The sequence below is a fragment of the Setaria viridis genome, chromosome 7 (genome assembly GCF_005286985.2).
Source record: "Setaria viridis chromosome 7, Setaria_viridis_v4.0, whole genome shotgun sequence".
In the NCBI taxonomy this organism is placed as follows: domain Eukaryota; kingdom Viridiplantae; phylum Streptophyta; class Magnoliopsida; order Poales; family Poaceae; genus Setaria; species Setaria viridis.
This window is the reverse complement of record NC_048269.2, coordinates 28,882,294-28,895,004: the sequence shown is the minus strand read 5'-3', so window position 1 is coordinate 28,895,004 and position 12,711 is coordinate 28,882,294. Positions and strand designations below refer to the sequence as shown.

At 50.0% G+C, this 12,711-nt stretch overlaps 3 protein-coding genes across 3 annotated transcripts in view; 2 read left to right on the top strand and 1 right to left on the bottom strand.

Moving 5' to 3' along the window:
- The window catches only part of LOC117862656 (coatomer subunit epsilon-1), a 4,103-nt gene extending 3,761 nt beyond the window's left edge, over positions 1-342 (top strand). Inside the window, exon 7 of the mRNA XM_034746158.2 lies at positions 48-342. Within this exon, the coding sequence (XP_034602049.1) occupies positions 48-141 (94 nt within the window). The 3' untranslated portion in view covers positions 142-342. The remainder of the gene's footprint in view (positions 1-47) is intronic.
- A 1,281-nt stretch (positions 343-1,623) lies between these two features.
- LOC117862657 (putative lipid-binding protein AIR1) lies at positions 1,624-2,424 on the bottom strand. The gene has a single exon (XM_034746159.2). The coding sequence runs from the start codon at positions 2,348-2,350 to the stop codon at positions 1,919-1,921; it is 432 nt and encodes a 143-aa protein (XP_034602050.1). The 5' UTR covers positions 2,351-2,424; the 3' UTR covers positions 1,624-1,918.
- A 7,533-nt stretch (positions 2,425-9,957) lies between these two features.
- Positions 9,958-12,589, top strand: LOC117864177 (uncharacterized). Its single transcript, XM_034748197.2, has 3 exons — positions 9,958-10,553; positions 10,704-11,696; positions 12,341-12,589. Exons 1-3 carry the CDS (start codon positions 10,466-10,468, stop codon positions 12,370-12,372), a joined length of 1,113 nt encoding a protein of 370 aa, XP_034604088.1. The 5' UTR covers positions 9,958-10,465; the 3' UTR covers positions 12,373-12,589.
- Positions 12,590-12,711: the final 122 nt, after the last annotated feature.

The window sequence follows — 12,711 nt, the reverse complement described above, 5'->3', positions numbered from 1 at the left end:
AAGTGTAGTTTTCTTCTAAGTTCTAACTTTCTTATTACTCTTTGTAGCCAACTGAAGCTATCACATCCTGATCATGTGCTAGTTAAGAACGCGGCATCGTCAGAAGCAAACTTCGAGAGGGCCCTCCAAGCAGTTGCTTGAGCATGACAAACCCCATCCAGATTACTGAAAGCAGCAGCACATCGATCCCGTTTTCCATTTGAACAGTGGAGTGTGGTGGTTCTGTTTGTCTAATTTCCTCGATAGTAATGGTAAAGTTACTTGGCCAATCTTGTACCTGTACCGGAACAACGCCGTATAAACGGATATGTAGAATATCGATATGTTACATTTTGTCGTCAACATCAGCATTTTGTTATGTTCTTCCAGATTAGCAAAACTGTCAACCCTTGTAGGCGGCGATATGAACAACTTGCTTGTGCGTCTTTCTGGACCTCTCGCTGATCTCCCGTGCTGTTATGCTTGAATTCTGACGTTTTTCGTGGCGGTGGTGTGCCGTGTGCTTATACTTGTCGCCCTGGATCTGGGCTAAAGGTTAAAAATTAGCCCCTGATGATCTAAGCCTCTGATGATCTAAACAGTGAGGTTAAAAGTGGTCTACCTAGCTAAACTTTAACTTTAGTTCATTAGCCCTCGTCCTCCAAACCCAGCTAACGGGGGCTAATAATTTTAGACACGAATCGTAAAAGTCTAAAACTACCCTCCTCTAAAATCTTGCCATGTTTTCTCCTCCACCCCCTAAGAATAGAATGGACTTTTACCAATAAATAGCTTAAAAATTAGCACTAGCTCCAAATAAGATGGAACTAATTTTAGCCAACTAAAATTTAGACGTCTAAAATTTAGTCAGTACTAAATTTTATTTTAATCCATCCAAACATGCCCTTGACCTACCGTACCCGTACCCTTGTTGCTAGAGAAACCGACGTACCCTTTGTTGCTGGAGAAACCGACTAAGCGGAGAGATTGGGATCGAGAATTTGAGCAAATACTTGCCTTCTGCCTGTTACTGTGTTTTGATTTATACAAACATGCCGATGATTTGGCGGCGCTGCTGCTTACATTGAGTTCCAATTCCGTACAGATCCTGCCGTGAATTGTTCTTGCAGTGAGTCCAGTGCATTTCTTTACTAAAGGATAGGTGTTGTGTCTTTTCTTTAAAAACAACTGAACAGTGCCGTAACAGTTGCTTGAATTTTTTAATAGGAAAACGGCAATCGAAAAAGTTGCATTATAGGTTTAACCTGAAAGGCTGAAACTCCCTATGTTATGATGCGTGTAGCAGTAGTTTTCCAACCTTAAAAAATTTCAACCGGTTCCAACGTTGGGCTAGTGACAGTAACCGGGTGACCTTTTTTTTTCCCCCTGCCGAGCCAAAATTATTGTCTTTTACTGTATAGAATAAAATCTTGATCGTTCCAGAAACGCTTTTCATGGGCAAAAAACCTCCCAGGAACAAGACGAAAAATGAACAGAGACTCCAATCAAGACTGAAAATGCCCAATGTCCCCCCAGAACCAATCCACAAAACTTTCATCAGCGGATTAATGAACATTTAACAAAAGGAAGCACCTTACATTACATTTCATGGAAACAAATGGCATCTTTAGTTTAGCACGAAAATGGGACAGATTTTTGTCAACTTCATATATATGACGCACACTTTATTCATACATATATCTGGTTCATGATATGGTATTGGTACAAAATTACAAAATAAATGCATATACGCAGCTCCATACTTATCACAAGCCAAAGAGCTCATGTATAAAGCTATGCTTAAGCTATATGTATCTCTGATATGGAACACTATAGTTATATAACCTTAATTAACCCATGCATGGATGCATGCATGCTGATGTATATTATAATTGATGGCACATATATACGCGGCCGTAGTGATTAACAGTGAGCTTGATCACGGGCACTGGAAGCTGGCGGGCACGTTCTTGTGGCACTCGTTGACGAGCACCTCGATGGCGATGGGGAGCACGAGGTTGACGTTGAGCACCTTGGCCTTGATGGTGGTGCAGAGGCAGAGCGCGGCGTCGAGGTCGGCCACGCCGGACAGCAGCGGGCAGCACTTCTCGCTGGCCTTGGCGCCGACCACGGCGTGCACGAGCCCGTTGAGCGCGTCCACGCACGCCAGCAGCTTCAGCGTGTTCAGGGGGCACTTGCCCGTCGGCGTCGACGGCGTCGGCGGCGTCGACGACGGCGGCGGCGGGCACGGCACGGGCGTCGGCGGCGGCGGCGGCGGCTTCGGCGTCGGGCAGGACGGGCAGGCCGCGGCCTGCGCTACCAACGTCGCCGCGACGAGCAGGAGGGCCACAATGCGGTGGTTCTTCGCCATGGCGCGCGAAGGCTAGTAGCTAGCTCTGAGCTCAGCTCGAGTGGTGGTGCGAGTGAAGCAGGGCGAGCTGGGGGCGCCGCTTATATAGGCGTACGTGAGGCTGTGGACGAAGTGGCAACGGCAATGGCCGAGCTGGTGCCATGTCTCACTGTCGTCTCGGGCTCCCGGCAGCCAATGTTTGTGGCTGGCGTGGAGATGGAGCGAGCTACTGGATCGTCGTCGCTTCGACGCTCGAAGTCATGGCGACTTGGCGATTTGCATTGTCCTCTCGTTCTTGGAACGCGCGCGCATGTGATCGAGTTGTGAGGTCGCGGTTGAATCGACAGCAGCCTACTGGCCATAATACAGCCGGTTTTTGACTGTGGCTCGTCCCGTACACTCACGCGGTTGTTTTGTTGTGGACTTGTAGTTTTGGCGTGCCTGCGTTTTCCTTGATGCGTGAACTTCGCCGTAAGCACGTCAATACAAGCTCCAAAAAATCGACCCCTGTTGTTGGTGCATGCACACACGGCTGGGTGAATTGAAAGAAACCTTACTACCTCACCTATTGCAGCTACTAGTTGGCTACATATGCATGCCTAGTACACATCTTACAAATCTACACGGAGAGAGAACTGTTATACAGTCTCGAGCCCTCAAGTTTTTTTTTAAAAGAAAAGATCCGCAAATTTAATTTAGAACTGTGCAACAGTGCAAGAACGACTTGTGTGGAGTAGCGGGTGGGTACTCTGTTGTTTGTTCTTTCCAACACACAGGCACCATGTGTATGCTTGCAATCTGCTTGCATGGCAGAAATGGGCCCTACTCCATTGGCAGTTTGGCATTATCTTCAGATTTTTTTTTCAGAGAGGAGTAGATCGATTCCATTTGTTTCAACCACAGTTATTGTATACTCCCTCTCGTCTGAAATTGTAAGTCGTTTTGACACTTCTAAATTCATAATTTAGAAGTGTCAATGATGAATTTAGAAGTGTCAAAACGATCTACAATTTCGGACGGAGGGAGTATTAAACTCAAACTCTTAAGAACGAATAAACGAGAGAGAGATCAGCTAGGTCTACCATCATCTTTAGAATTTAGATACCGTGTGCCAAGGGGTGCACAAGATCTCGACCGGTGGATCACATCCATCGGGCCACATTTCTTGGACTTTGTTCAGCTGCAACGACCTGCAAGTGGATGATCCGTGGACGGATACCTCGCTCCTACCATCCGTACGAGCAGGGCTCACGTACTACGCTACTCCCTACGCAAACAATTCCGCGTAAGAACACAGCGCAGGGATTACAGCAGGGGCCGGGCCCGAGACGGATTGATAGGGAGGCGACGGCGTCCCCCGTCCAATGATCCAAGAGACCAAGAGGACGTGGCGACATCAAGCATTGGCTGCCCGTTGGAAGGGCGTGGGCAGCACGGCTTTGGCGCCTTCCCGTGCCGACCTCCACGTACCTTTCATCCAGCCATGCATGCATTCTCTCTCTAACTGATGCTGTAGTTGCGGCTGTAGTTGTTGGCGATGATGCCATGTTTGGGAGGGCTCCATCAGAGCGTGATCTTGGTTAGTTCCAAACTGCTAGTAGAAGCTTAGCTCTCCTGAATGGTACGCTACCTAACTGACTCAGAGCTACATCTATTTTGAAAAACTTGAATAGTATGTTGTTGAGAAGAGTAGAAACCAATCAAGTGATATTGAGTGTGTTTTGAAACCAAAGGATATGGTGAAGTTTTTGCCACAGACTTTGTCGGATGCGACAATTCTCGCCACAGATACTCCAGACCTGAAGTTGAATTTGACATTTTGTTAGATCGTTGGTCACTCAGAGATACATCTATTTTGAAAAACTTTCCATAATTGTTGAGAAGAGTAGAAACCAATAGTGGTGCCGATAGTGTTTTGAATAAACAGGTTCCACCACGCACAAAAAAAAAATCTAAACACGTACGTGTAGTATTGCCCAGAACACATCTGTGGAATGGAAGATAATTTGCTCCAGTTGTACACCTATCTGGAGAATGCATACATGCATGGAGGCCTTCACCTCGATCTTTCGTTGGCGGAACGCACATTACAGCAGTTTGTGTCACGTCTCCACTGTGTATCTGCAGTAGGGGCTTGTTGGCTTGGCTTGCATGCATGCGAAATATCTCCATCTCCAGGGCCCCAGCTAGGGATGGATGTGATCCCTCACCAGCCAGCACATAGCTAGCCATTTGGCATCATTTTGCCCGAAATATCGTGTGACATTATTCGTACCTAATTAATTAAACATGAGTACCGGGCGCGGGGAGGGGCTGAGCTCACATTCTTCAACTTCTAACTCTTCACTCAAGCGCATCCATGGTTTCTTTTTGTGGGACATGGATTGCTTATCTCAGCACATCCACGCCTTCGTGTTATATAGAGACAAGTGCCTAAGAAATTTACATGAAAGTTTGTTTTGATTACAACTTGACCTTTAAGCAAGCAATCTATTCCATCTCTATCTCTATCCAATGCGCAACAACCTGCACATTGTGATCTACACGGGTATGACTCAATTACAAGAAGATCTAAACTAATTCTAACAGGAGGAACCCCATAATCCCAATGCCGGTATGTAGGGGGGCACGAGCCCCCTTCCCCACGTTGGATCCGTCCTTGAGCGTGACTAGAACTAGCTTCGGATCGGGTTATAACCACCCGACCGCTCTTGCAGTCACGCGTCCCTCCCTTTACCTGCCTTACCACTTACCTATGAAACCATCCGAAGCTATGGTATTAGCTGGGTTTCATTCCACGTCCCTGGTTGAATAAGCTTGAAAGTATAGCTCTGTGTGTGGGTGGTGGGGGTGGGCTGGCTTGACAACGCTTGTGGATGCCGTCCTTAATGGCGCCGTGGTGGACATGCCACCCTTCTTCAGATGGGCGAGTTGCATGCGTAGATTTATCATGCATGCACTCGATCGCGTTGAGAACATGCGTTCTAGCGCCTTCCATGTTTCAGCCAAGGAGGTCTCCGTCGCCACCTGCCCTAGCACATCTTTGGTGATGGAGTTCATTAGGTAGCTAAGTAGAGTATGGTCTTTGACCATCCACGAGTGGTACTCGGGGTTAGGAACCTTCTGCTTCTTGTCATCCTTAATGATCTTTGATGGCTCAGGGTAAGATCCCTCTAGGATCTCCATGAGCAGAAACTGGGCTTTCCATAGGCGGTAGTTCTCTCTCGTGAGTTTCTTCAAAACACCAGACCCAAGTTGGATCGATGAAGGGAAGTAGCAGGACGCCATGGAAGGAAGGTAGTAGATGTGTTTGGAAAGAAGTAACTCTGATTACCATGTGAGAATTTGGTGGAACATGGATTGCTTATCTCAGCACATCCACAACTTCATGGTATATAGAGGCAAGTGCCTAAGAGACTTCCATGAGAGTTTGTTTTGATTACAACTTGATCTTTAAGCAAGCAATCTATTCTATCTCTATCTCTATCCGATGCGCAACAACCTGCACATTGTGATCTACACAAGTATGACTCGATTACAAGAAGATCTAAAGTAATTCTAACAGGAGGAACCCCACAATCCCAATGCCGATATGTAGGGGGGCACGAGCCCCCTTCCCCACGTTGGATCCGTCCTTGAGCGTGACTAGAACTAGCTTCGGATCGGGTTATAACCACCCGACCGCTCTTGCAGTCACGCGTCCCTCCCTTTACCTACCTTACCACTTACCTATGAAACCATCCGAAGCTATGGTATTAGCTGGGTTTCATTCCACGTCCCTGGTTGAATAAGCTTGAAAGTATAGCTCTGTGTGTGAGTGGTGGGGGTGGGCTGGCTTGACAACGCTTGTGGATGCCGTAATTCTCCTTAATGGCATTGGGACTCTTCGAGTAAATTAAAAATCATGTCCGGGTTCCTTGAACGGGTGGCAACGAAGCTTAGAGTGTCGCATCCTCTTTGATGCAACGCTCTTGTTGGAGGTCTTGTTTCTGCCCGTTTTTCTTGCCTTTTGGTTGTATGTGTTCGGCTGCAGCGTTGCTCTTGGTGGTCATGATGGCCGTGAGTCTTTTTTAGAGTGATGAGAGTAGATCCTTCTCCTTTCTGTGGACTCCCTCCACGCCCTCAGGCCTGAGCCGAGGCGACGGGCTAGAGGCCATGTGTTGTGCGATGTGTGCTGCCTAAATGTTAGCGGTAGACAGTGCGTTTGTGACTTCATTATGCCTATGTATGACGATGATCGGTCACGCATAGGTGTGGTTAGCTCAATGCTTGGTTCTATCCCGGCCGCACAACATGTGGAGTGAATGTCCAATCGGTCAAGTTCTTAATAAGTACCTTTTTTATCTTATTATGGCCTCCTATATATGATTACAGTTTTGTATTTCTTCTTGCTATGAGACACACTGCTGCATAGTTTGTTTAAAAAAAGAAATAGCTAGCTTGATACGCGGGTTTAGGCAAGGATAAAATTGCAGGTTCTTCGATCGATCACTGCTGCAGTTCTTAGAGCAAGTACATTGTTACACCTCAGCAATTTTATAAGTCGTCTCATGCAATACCACGTAGGATTCTTGCTAATGTGAAGGAGAGAGGGCGAGGAGAAAGAAAGAGGTCGTTGTTTCGTGAAACAACCGCATGATAGACTAGAGTTTAGGACTATGGAACGACTACTCCATAATTGTACGAGTTGTGATTGCCATGCCACTCATTTATTTCTTTTTTCTATGCACAAATTAAGAAAATAGAATTACTATAAGACAATTTAAAAAGATAATCTATTGTACAGATTTTTTGTTAAGTCATTTTAAGCTTACATGTCAATGCATGAGACTGCATATTAGACCACACCAATATACTTGCTAGGAAATTTTGTCCCAAGATATCCTATAGACATGGTTTTGTGCCGATCACACCGCATTCGATGATTTAGTCGCATGGACACTGCGAAAATATAGATTTGTTCACAGCACACCGCACCCACTATTTTAATCTTTACTGGCGAGAGATGGTAGTAAATGGACGCTTGTGTCCTTGGTGCTCTTCCTTTGCGCGTGTGGGATGTCAACGTCGAGTAGCCATGCGCCCATGCCCATGTGCCCGTTCATCTCGTTTCTTTTGCCCAAATCTCAAAAGCACAACCACCTACCAACCCACATCTCCCTCACTGCAAAATCGAGTCCAGCACAGTCCAATCCTGTACCTTTGCTCTTCGAAGCGTGGCCGGTGGAGCGATGTCAAGCGAAGGGGAAGAAAGATTTCAACTCTGGACGCGATCTGGGCTGGGCGACCGATGTCATGCTCCCCGTCCACGTTCCCAGCTCCGTCCGCCTGTTGCGCCGCCGGAGTAACCGCAGCTGCAGCTAGCATTGAGTCCGTGCGGGCAGCAACGGTGAGCTCGCCCGCGAGCTATGGCAGGCAGCGCACGACAAATCTCCCGCGGCAGCTACGACGGGGCTCGTGCAAGTGGCGTCGGCGCGGCGCGGCTCACGGCGTGGCATGTGCGGACAGCGGCGGGGGAAGCTCGAGCGGCGCAGCACGCGACGGTCGGCGACGGGGAGATGGACGGGAGCAGAGCAGCAGGAAGAAATACCACCGGAGGGGAAGAGAGAATGAAGAGAAGGAAGGGAGGAGATGGCAGGGGGGCTCCGGTCGAGGGTAAATGGTCTTTTTACCGGTCCTCTCAGATGGTAATGATTATTTTATATGATTTGGCGTGATGTAGACCAAATCTTATTTTTGCGGTATGCTGGATACAAAATTAACTTTCACGATGTGTTCTATCCGAAACCGCACTCTGACAATGTCCCACGGACAAATTTCCCTAGCTTTTATCCATCCAGGTTTTCTTTTCTTTTGTTTTTTTTTGAAATTTGATCCACCGACGTTTTCTCCACGTCAAAGCTACATCATTTCCTAACCAGTGGCACGTACAAATGGCAGTCGCCGGGGGCGGAGCTATAGGTGCTGGATGCGGCCGCAACCAGCAAAAATTTAGTCCCTTATCACATCTAAATTTTCACCATATTAAATTGAATGTCTATGGATACTATGGAGGCACCTCCTTTATTCTTCTCCAGCTCCACTCTTGGTAGTCGCAGGTTGTTCACAGGCGGACTTTCACAATCTCCACTGCAGTGTTAGAGATTGCGGCCTACATGCCTGCCCTGTGGACGAGGGAACACTGGTACGACCCGCGCACAGAACACGCGCAGCGTCACGCTCCCTCACTCGCACGCATCAAAGGGTGTGTTTGGTTACGTGCACCACATAATGCATGCATGGATGATCTGGATGAAGTGGTTCGACCAATTTGCTTGTACCATATGGTTCACTCTAATTAGTAGAATAATATATTAAGTGGGATGGTCTCATCCTGGATGAGCTGGTACAATTCACCCAACCAAACAAAAGGATCATTATTATTTTGAATCATTTCATACATGAATCAAATGATACAACCAACCAAACACACCCAAGTAATCCGCCGTACCATGTGTTATCTGTCGTCCACGCAACAACGGTCCTTGCACCTAGCCGTGCCAATTGTTGAGCATTCCGCGGCGCGTCGTCGTGCCGACTCGACGAGGGCGTCGGCGACGGTGGTGGGTGCGGCCGCCACGGCTGGCCGCGCGCGTAGTACTGACCTGACCTGCTTAAAAAGAAAAATAAAGAACAATGATAACTCCAGGTAATAATTCAATTTAAATTTTAGAGTAACTATCGCATTACTACTCAAATATCTATTTATGAAGGTAATTTAAAATCTACAATTCTTAAACAATATATTAGTATGGAGCGATAGCCGCGCTATTGGCGGCGGGTCATCTGGCTAGGTTGTCCGTAACGATGAGGGTAGCTGTGCCCACGGACCAGGGGCATGTACAGTAGCCACGCGTCGGCCGACACGCGACGGCGACCGCGGCTGCAGTCCACCCAACCGGCAGAATAGACGAGCACCGTCGTCCGAGGAGGCGAAGAGCAGGGAAGAAGGACACCGACACGCGCTCCCCAGCCGTTCCGCTCGTCCCCCCCCCCCCCCCCCCCCCCCCCCCCCCCCCCCCCCCCCACACACACACACACACACACACACACATTCTGGTCGGCCTCGCGGCACTATTTTTCCCACTAGCCCACGCTGCCGCACGGCCCACGCACGGAGGAGGCAGGGCCGGCCCCGAATCGATCGATGCCTACAGTCAGTCATGGATGCCGAGCTCTTTGCATTTCTTCTTGTTCCTCCTGTGGGCTCTGCTCTGTGTCCCGGCCCGAAACCTGAAAGTATTTTTGTTCTTCTGAGAGGAGATCTCTCCCGTACGTACAGTCCAGGAAAGACAAGAAACGCATCAACCATTCAACCCCTCTCCCCGATTCCGGTCAACCTCAGCTCATCATCGGCCGACGAAGACAGAAAAGCACCGCGCGAATCTGATCCGGCAAGCCAATAGGTTACATCACCATGGCACGTTGCCGTCGCCCATCTTTCACAGGGCTTTCGGTTGCTGATGATTGCTGCCTGCGTCCACTGCAGCTTCTCAACAGGACCACAAGGCAGCCACTAGTAGTAACCAGTCACACACCACGGCAATAAGGGTACGAGTACGAGGAGCATCGTCCCCTACCTTGAGCACAAAGCAATCGGCCGGAAAAAACGCAGACACGTCGCACGTTCAGCGCCCTTGAGCGACGTACTAGCATTTTCCTTTCCCTATTGGCAAGCAAGCATAGATACCAAAACTAAACTACAAGAAAGGCGGCAGCCACCATTGCCCACTCCACAGTCCGTAGCCATGGCCAGGCCACTGCAACTACCGTTTGCAACGCCGGACCGGAGCCAGGACTTGTTCAGTTTTCTTGGTAAAGCGAAAAGCGGAGACGGAGAGAGCATAGTGCAGGATCATCTCATCCACCACCGCCACCGCGGCCGATCCGTCCCCTTTTTCCTCTTTCCCGCTGCGCCGGCCGGCTTTTGCATTGGTTACCTTCCCCGCCGCTTTGGAGATCCGCCATCATCCATGGCCGATCCACACTGCCGCCGCTGCTGCTGCCACTCCTTTATTAGCCTCGCGGATATAAGCATCCAGCCGCGGCAACGGGCGCTGGCGCCATTATCAAAGAAGAGGGCACGGCGGCAGAGCAATGGCACGCAAGGACAGAGTGATGATCAGTAGCCGGTTGTTGGTGCCGTCGCTTCTGCTCCTCCTCCTGCTCTGCGCCACTCACTGTGGTAAGCGCACTTCAATCTCTCTCACTCAAACGCATGATTATCATTAGGCCAATGATCAATGTGACTATGCACATCATAAATTCATAATGCTGTGCTCGTATGATTAAGCGGCAAGGGTTGTGTTTGTTTGGTGCATGAATAATGGAGCAGAAGCAAGAGCCATTAGCAGGCGGCTGCAGAGCCGGAGCAGCAACCCGCTGCTGAACGCGCTGTACAAGCTCAACTTCATCCGGACGGTGGAGCCGGCGCGCCCCCTACTGCCACCTCCGGCCGCCGGCGCGGACGCCGAGAGCCTCGCCGCCGGCGACACCAACGCGCCGTTCTGCGTCAACCCGCCGGACGCGCCGCCGGCGTCCACGATGGCGCCGCCGTTCACCTCCACGCCGTTCACCCCGTCCATCCCGGACCAGGCCCCGCCGCTGCCGCCGATCACCCCCGTGCCGCCGTCCTTCGAGCCCAGCCCGCCGGACAGCGGCGCCCCGGGTGGCGGGGGCCAGGGCGGTCAAGGCCAAGGTGGAGGTCAAGGCCAAGGTGGAGGTCAAGGCCAGGGCGGCCAGGGAGGAGGTCAAGGCCAGGGTGGAGGTCAAGGCCAGGGCGGCCAGGGAGGAGGTCAAGGCCAGGGTGGAGGTCAAGGCCAGGGCGGCCAGGGAGGAGGTCAAGGCCAGGAAGGCCCACCGGCATCCACGACGCCGAGCACGCCGCCGCAGACCGGCCCGGGCGCGCCATTCGGGTCGGCGCCGCCGAGCCCCATCGTCGTGGTGCCAAGCCCGCCCGAATTCGGCCCCGGCGGCGGTGGCGGCGGCCCCGGCTCCGGCGGTGGTGGTGGTGGCGGCGGCGGCCCGTTCCAGCCGCCGATCATTTACCCGCCTCCGCTGGCGCCGCCGCTGCCGCCGGGGGCCGGGCAGACGCTGTGGTGCGTGGCGAAGCCGACGGTGCCGGACCCCATCATCCAGGAGGCCATGGACTACGCGTGCGGCTCCGGCGCCGAGTGCGACTCCATCCAACCCACCGGCGCGTGCTACCACCCCAACACCGTGCTCGCGCACGCCTCCTTCGCCTTCAACAGCTACTGGCAGCAGAGCAAGGCGGCCGGCGGCACCTGCGACTTCGGCGGCACCGCCACCATTGTCACCAGAGACCCAAGTAAGCATCGGCAACTTATTTTACCCTTAACCTTAAAGCAGAACACCTCAAAAAGGCACCAACAACTCACCTAGCTCCAATGTGTGCATGTCATGGTAACTTTGCCCAGTTTTGATTACCCATGCCAAATGTTGCTCTAGGTTGTTGTTTAGCCTTTTACTGATCACTGTCAATTTTGCTCAATGGTGTTATCATGGGATGATGTATTCTGTACAGTAGTAAACAAGAAATATGCATCTAGCTTTGGATAAACTAGAGTGTGCTATTAGTATGTGTCTAAGACTAGTGCAGCGCTCTGACCCTCTGACTCTGACTAAACTTCTCCTACACTCTTACCAACCGACTGGTTTATTCCCTAACAAGTGATAGTGCATTCTAAGAGAAATTAATGGTCAGCGTTTACTAGATATTTCCAAATCCTAAAACACCGTACATAAAGAAGATGAGGGGGGGGGGGGGGGGGGGGTATCTAGAACGTAGGAGGAATTCTTTTTTTCAGGGGGATCAAGTTGTTTTCTTTGAGATTTCTTCGGATTCTTTTGTGTAGGTGTGACTTCAGCAGTACAGAATTGAAACCTGCTGCATTTTCCTCCCTATTCTTTTTAGATGGATTCTAATCATATTATCCATTTCATGATCTGCAGGCTATGAGAAGTGCAAGTTTGACCTTCTATAAGGGCACTCAAATAGCAGGAGAACAGGCTGCAGATGTGCAAATTTTCCCCAAGTTCATTGGGGGTTATTATTCCTTTTGCTTCTAGGCCACACCACTTGCAGATTTTGTAACTAGCTCCTCTTCATTAGTATTGTTTTGAATTTTGTAAGAGTAATACTGTGCAAAGCTGAAAGGTGATTCCTTGACATATTTGGTACACAAGCTCTTAGAAATGCTACTCATTGCCCTCTTCACTTTCAACTTTCTTTGCCAATTGTTTAAATCAAATATGCTAACTTCGTGCTCACGCTAACTCGGAGCATCTCTACCCTCTTGTGGTTAAGCTGTCGCAAAGTAGGA

What these genes read in the sequence shown, in the direction of transcription:
- LOC117862657 (XM_034746159.2), bottom strand. Translation starts at nt 2,350, where the DNA reads ATGGCGAAGAACCACCGCATTGTGGCCCTCCTGCTCGTCGCGGCGACG.
- LOC117864177 (XM_034748197.2), top strand. Translation starts at nt 10,466, where the DNA reads ATGGCACGCAAGGACAGAGTGATGATCAGTAGCCGGTTGTTGGTGCCG. An exon ending in GCTCTGCGCCACTCACTGTG is followed by an intron (nt 10,554 to 10,703) that starts GTAAGCGCACTT and finishes ATAATGGAGCAG; the next exon opens with AAGCAAGAGCCATTAGCAGG. An exon ending in CATTGTCACCAGAGACCCAA is followed by an intron (nt 11,697 to 12,340) that starts GTAAGCATCGGC and finishes CATGATCTGCAG; the next exon opens with GCTATGAGAAGTGCAAGTTT.